The sequence below is a fragment of the Malus domestica genome, chromosome 13 (genome assembly GCF_042453785.1).
Source record: "Malus domestica chromosome 13, GDT2T_hap1".
Lineage (NCBI taxonomy): Eukaryota > Viridiplantae > Streptophyta > Magnoliopsida > Rosales > Rosaceae > Malus > Malus domestica.
This window is the reverse complement of record NC_091673.1, coordinates 33,327,978-33,333,813: the sequence shown is the minus strand read 5'-3', so window position 1 is coordinate 33,333,813 and position 5,836 is coordinate 33,327,978. Positions and strand designations below refer to the sequence as shown.

General features: G+C 49.3%; 1 protein-coding gene across 1 annotated transcript; it reads right to left on the bottom strand.

The window, feature by feature from the left end:
* Positions 1 to 4,682: 4,682 nt before the first annotated feature.
* LOC139190943 (uncharacterized) lies at positions 4,683 to 5,099 on the bottom strand. Its single transcript, XM_070811435.1, has one exon. The coding sequence runs from the start codon at positions 5,097 to 5,099 to the stop codon at positions 4,683 to 4,685; it is 417 nt and encodes a 138-aa protein (XP_070667536.1).
* Positions 5,100 to 5,836: the final 737 nt, after the last annotated feature.

The following is a 5,836-nucleotide window of genomic DNA, read 5'->3' as shown; positions in this document are numbered from 1 at the left end:
TGTGATTATTTTAGGCTCAACAAATGCCCCCACACATGTTGGGCTGCTCGCAAGAAAGGGCAGCAGGTGTAGAGATCTTCTTGCTTTAGGAAACTTAAGACTGCTTCCTATTTTGATGTTGATTCTCTCTTTAATAGGAAATTAGATCCTTCTAGGAAAGGGAAATAAATTTCTCTCAAAGCCTATTTACGTCCACCTTAAGTGGGTTATTAAATCAACTTTGGAGAGCGATTTATTCTACCCTACAAGAGAGAGATAGCTTAGAGGATATTTGTTCCCCCTCCTCTAGCAATCTTCTATATCTTGCCCATGCAAAGGACTGTCTTTCATTGCTTTCTTCGTCTTCTTCGTGTCACATTGAGGTAAGAAAAAATTAATTTTCCTTGTCTTCTTCTTGGATGATGCTACCGCGGGGCAGCTGTTGGGATGGTGCGGCACGTCGGCTGGCAAGGGCCAGGAGCTGGCTTGGCATGGGCCGAGGAGATGTTGTGGTAGGGACCACTGCTTGGGCAGCTTGGCTTGGCTTGAGCCAAGGGCAGCTTGTGCGGCTGGGGTCGCAGATTGTGGCGTTGAGGCGCAATGCTAGGCGAGCCGCATGGCTCATGTCCTTTGGGCTCCTAGACCTGACTCGGGCCAGGCTGGCAATTGAGAGAAATGAGGAGATTGTGGGTCTCATGGGCTGCTGGAATGTTGGGTATGTAGGCTTCCTGCTTGCTGGTCCGAGAGGAAAAAATGAGGGATAAGCCAGTATAGGTTGAGCTCTCATGCTGAGTATCGTAAATGGCATTGTTAAAGGTGGAAAGAAGAGATGTTCCCTGCAGTAGATTCAAGATCTTAAGCATGTCGTTTCTGAGCTTCATTCTGCTGCAAAAGATAAAGAGTTGATTGCTGCTTATAACCAAGTGATCCACTTCAAGAGAATCGTCGATAGGCTTGAACCCCAAGTGTTGGAACTTCAAGGCGTACTAAAGATCAACGAAAGTCTGAAGAAGGAAGTGGATGAGCTGCAGAGCATCTACGTTGGTCTGCTCGAGGAGGATGAACAATTGAAAGGTGAAAAGGCTGGGCTTGGGGTTTCGAGACCTTCTCTATTTCTTCGAAAGACTTGCTTGATTTTACTTTTGTGGCTTCTATTGGTGAAGTAGTTGGAGCAGTTAGTGCCCAGGCTAGGGCAGCCGGGGGTGAAACGCCGGATGATACCGCTGCTAAGAGCGTCGCGGCTACTGAAGGTGTGGCGACCGAGTAGTCGTGGGATGTCCAAGCTGCTATAGTCTTCTAGGTAGCCTTTAGGATTTTATTTGTTTTTCCTTGTAGCTCTTGTTTTGCTTGAACTCCTTTGACCTTTGCTAGTTGTTTATAAACATGTTTTCCTTCACTTTTCTTCATCTTCGCTTCTTTTGTTCATGCCCTAACCTTTAGACTTGATAGACCGCAGGCATGCTACTTTTTTATAAGCAGACAAGCCCGCATAGCCTATGTAGCCGTAGGTCTTGGTGTAGAACTTTGCAAAGTTGTTAGCCATAGGGTTGGCAGCCGGATGCCTTACTTACAGAAGCAGACAAGTCCGAGTAACCACTAGGCTGCTAACCTTGGCTTTCTCCAATTCCGTAGGTTGCGTAGCAAGTATCACAACACTTTAGGACTTGATGTAGGTTGTTCCGCGCTTGGCAGAGGTGAAGCTTATCGACTACGTAGCATGTCGGCAGTGGATAAAATTTCATATATGCATGCTAGCTTGTTTAACCTTTCACAAGAATGTGCGGTTGTATAAGTTTAGCGCGATTTTACTGCTCGAAGGGCAAGCCGTAGGTAGTCTTCCAGAATCCGTAGGCTACCTTAGTGCACTCGGTAGCAGCTTTAGGGTTCCAGGGCAGCCGTCTGTAGGGCATACTGCATAATGTGCCCCCTTCGTCTCTGGGGTCCGGTTCCCTAGGGATTAGGCCAAGAGACCCAAAATCCTTCAGTTAGCTAAGCCTTGAAAAAGACCATTGTGGCTACTTTTAGGAATCCCGGCGTAAGCCATCGTGCATCTAGTTATACTAGGGCAGCCAGGCTCATCCACATCTGGATATTCGAAATGTAAAGTTTATCCTCCCGTCTTGGAGAGCTGACCCATATGGGTGTCGGGGAATTGGTTTACCCTCTTGCACTGGAGAGCAATTAGTTTACCCTCTCGCACTAGAGAGCATGGTTGGTCCCTAGGGGGCACAATTCCTGCGATGAGTCCCTAAGTAGGGCGCAATTTTCTTTTGAAGTGCAGGAGTGATCAGTTGTTGTAAGCATGCAGCCGAGCCAAGTTGTGATTACTTCTGAATTCCTCATTAAAAAAACGAGTGAAACGAACGAGAACTTAGCTGTAAGGTAGGAACTGCATAACAACTGGATAGTTCTCAGCTTATGAGGTGGTGCCCATCGAGCTTCTTAAGTCTTCGGGTTTTGCTGTAGTGGGAGGTCACACATGGTACTTTTTCAAATTGTAGGCCATCCACTGCTTTTCAATCTTTTTGCCGTTTCATGGTGGCGAGGGTGTAATTACTCTTACCACCTACTCTGCTGATCTTGTACGGACCTTCCCAGATGCGATCCATCTTTTTTTAGCCTTCTCTACGAGTAGTGATGAAGGCTTTTCTGCACCGTCGACATGCAAATGCCAGAAGTCTCCATTGGGTTGAGTAGGCACGGCTAAAGTGTGCTCGGCTACTTCTGAGGCATCGTTGGGCCGTTCTGTTGCATCACCTAGGCTCGGTGTGAAGGCGTAGTAGGGAGCTATGGAGATGGGGCCATGTCATACGCAGCAGGAGATGCTCAACTGCCGGTATTGGGCCACTCTATAGTTGAATCATTGAGCAAGGGTCGACTAGGGCCGTGTGGTGCGTAGCAAGAAGTGGTACTCAACTGCCGGTACATGTTGTTCCTATGTAGAATCTTTTAGGGTGACGAGGACAAAACTTGCTTCCAAGTATGTCCTTCTAGTGTTGTGTTCGTCAGGGCTTACGCCTTTATCATCGCGCGTCTGGATTGGGCAGAATAGTACGTCATGAGGAAGACTGCATGCGTTTGAAAGTAAAACTTAAGCTTTTGGGTTTTAATAGCATCGAGGAGAGCTTTTGAATTGTAGAATACAGGTAGTTGGGCCCCCAGCTCTTCTCGCATAATGGTAGAGCTTATTGCTACTTTAGATACCGTCAAACATGCGAATAAGTCCTCCGCTGCTTCTAAGGAGGTGATGTCGGGTACTTCTTCAAGTCCGTGAATGTGCATTGACGAGCCTCATCCCAAAGCGCATGCTTCTCCACCAAAGCAAAAGAGTCTGCCAGAGTTAGATTTTCTTTCATGATCAATTTTTCGAATAGCGGGTGGTCTGTTGGAAGGCCTTTTTGGAAGGATGCTCTAGCTATCAAGTCGTTGCATCCGACTATCCTTACCTTCTCTGCTTTGAATCTCCTCACATAGTCGCGAAACGACTCCTTTGGGTTCTTCTTGACATCGAACAAATGGTCAGACTTCTTTTTGATCCAGCGATAGGATGAATATTCTTTGGTGAAAACCAAAGAAAGTTCGTAGAAATTTCGGATGGATTATGGTGGCAGGGTGTAGAACCAATCTTGCGCCTCGTCTTGTAGAGTGGTGGCGAATATCTTGCACATGAGATCATCGTTGTTTCGATAAAGGATCATTGCACTTCGGTAGCCCTTTAAGTGTCTCTCTGGTTCTTCATCCCCTTTGAAAGATGTGAAATGTGGCATGCTGAACTCGCATGGAGGCTTTGCCTGCTCGATCTCGTCCGTGAAGGGTGACCTACTTATGTTGGTCATGTTCCGTCGTAGTGCCTCGTCGGTGACCTCGTTGCGTTGGAAATCATGCAATCGCTTGGTCAAGAGTCTCTCTACTTCTTCCTGAATTTGCCTTTGTTGAGGTAGCTGAGATCTCGGCTGCCCTCAGCCATGGCTTGCTGGTCTAGGCTGCTCTTCCATATGTTTAGCTCGTCTATGTCGCGGATGCAGTGCATGTGGTGTGTTCCTAGCAGGCGAGCGAGTTCTTCGCAGGCTGCTGGTTGAACTTCAGCTGGATTGAGTGACTGCTTCTCTCCGTCCGTCGTGCTGCCTACTCTGATGTGAGGTGGATGATGCTCCTTGCGGGCTTAACCGCTAATGAACACTTTACCTGGAAGGTTGCTCATGTTGTCTATCGGAATATGACCCCAACCATGAATGTGTGCTCATCCGTGGGCCTAGTCGAGAGTGCACGTTCCTCCGCATGCTAAGACGGGAGTACACACTGTCTCGGGGGCCCAATCGGGAATGTACACTGCCCGAACGTTTAGCTCGTGGCTGGTCGAGTGGCTGCTTGCCGGGACCCTACTGGAAAGGTTCGTCTGCCCTTGTCCTACTTCGGGATACCTCGTCCAGGGCACGTTGGATCCCGATGCATTGCAAAAGTTGATTCACCAAGGTTGTCTGTTGTGCAAGGGTGCTCATCAACTCTATGACTTGTCGAGACAAGTGTTGTTCGCCATTTGGATTGGAAGAGCTTGGAAGGAATGCGCCTCATTGGGCAGTGAAAGGGTGGAAGACTCCAGGCGCAAGATTTGAGTTGGGAAATGTCAAATCCGAGAAAAAATATGGTGAGAATACCCCCGACTCGATGATAGGTCCAAATGGTTGAGATAGTCATGGGCCGACTTATGCTGCTTGGAAAGCCATCGGAGCAGGCTGGGCCACGAGAGCAGGCTGGGCGGTGAGAGTGGGCTGCTCGACTAGAGTAGGCTGGGCCACGGGAGTGAACTGCTCATCGGGAGCAGGCTGGGTCACGAAAGTGGGCTGCTCGGCAGAAATAGGTTGGGCCGTGAGAGTGGGCTGCTCGACAGGAACAGGCTGGGCCACGGGAATGGGCTGCTCGTCAGGAGCTTGATGGGTCATGAGAGTAGGCTGCTCGGCAAGAGCAGGTTGGGTCGTGAGAGTGGGCTGCTCGACAGGAGTAGGCTGGGCCACGGGAGTGGGCTGCTCGTCTGGAGTAAGCTGGGTCACAAGAGTAGGCTGCTCGGCAGGAGCAGGTTGGGCCGTGAGAGTGGGCTGCTCGACAGGAACAGGCTGGGCCATGGGAGTAGGCTGCTCGTCGGGAGCAGGCTGGGTCACGAGAGTAGGCTACTCGGCAGGAGCAGGCTGGGCCGCGAAAGCAGGTTGCTCAATGGGAGCAGGCTGGGCCGCGAGAGCAAGTTGCTTGGCGGGAGCAGGCTGGGCCACGGGAATGGGCTGCTCGATGGAAGCAGGCTGCTTAGTATGTGATGCATGCGAATGCGAGGCTTGGGCTCGGGCCCGTGCAAACTTGGATGGCACGGCTTGGGCCGTGGCCTTGGTGTCGTGAGCCTTAGATGGCACGGTTCGGGCCGTGGTGAAGGCACCATGGACCTCGCCACGGGTGGCTACCGAGGTAGCCACTGCGGTGGTTCCCATGGTGGAAACTCGTGGTGGTGGTGCTGCTCCACTTATTGTCGCATTTAGCCTCACGGATCTCCGCAATCACATTTCTTAAACATTAGAATTTTCACTTATGGAATTTTCTAAATTTCTAGCCATTATATTTTGCTTATACGTTTTATCAAAGAACTTTTGCAAGTAAAAAAATCTAATAATAAGAACGTATGAAAAATATTCAAATGGACTAGAAAATAAAGAAAAAACCTTTTTGTGCGAGAGTCTTCTACGAGTATGGATTTCAACTCTCAATGAAAGCACCAATTTGTGGAGGCAAATTTCTTCCTCCTTGATCTTGGACAATTTTGTACCTAAAAAACAATTAACACCTTAGGTTAAGGCCAGGAGCCTCACGCGCCCCC

What these genes read in the sequence shown, in the direction of transcription:
- LOC139190943 (XM_070811435.1), bottom strand. Translation starts at nt 5,099, where the DNA reads ATGGCCCAGCCTGTTCCTGTCGAGCAGCCCACTCTCACGGCCCAACCT.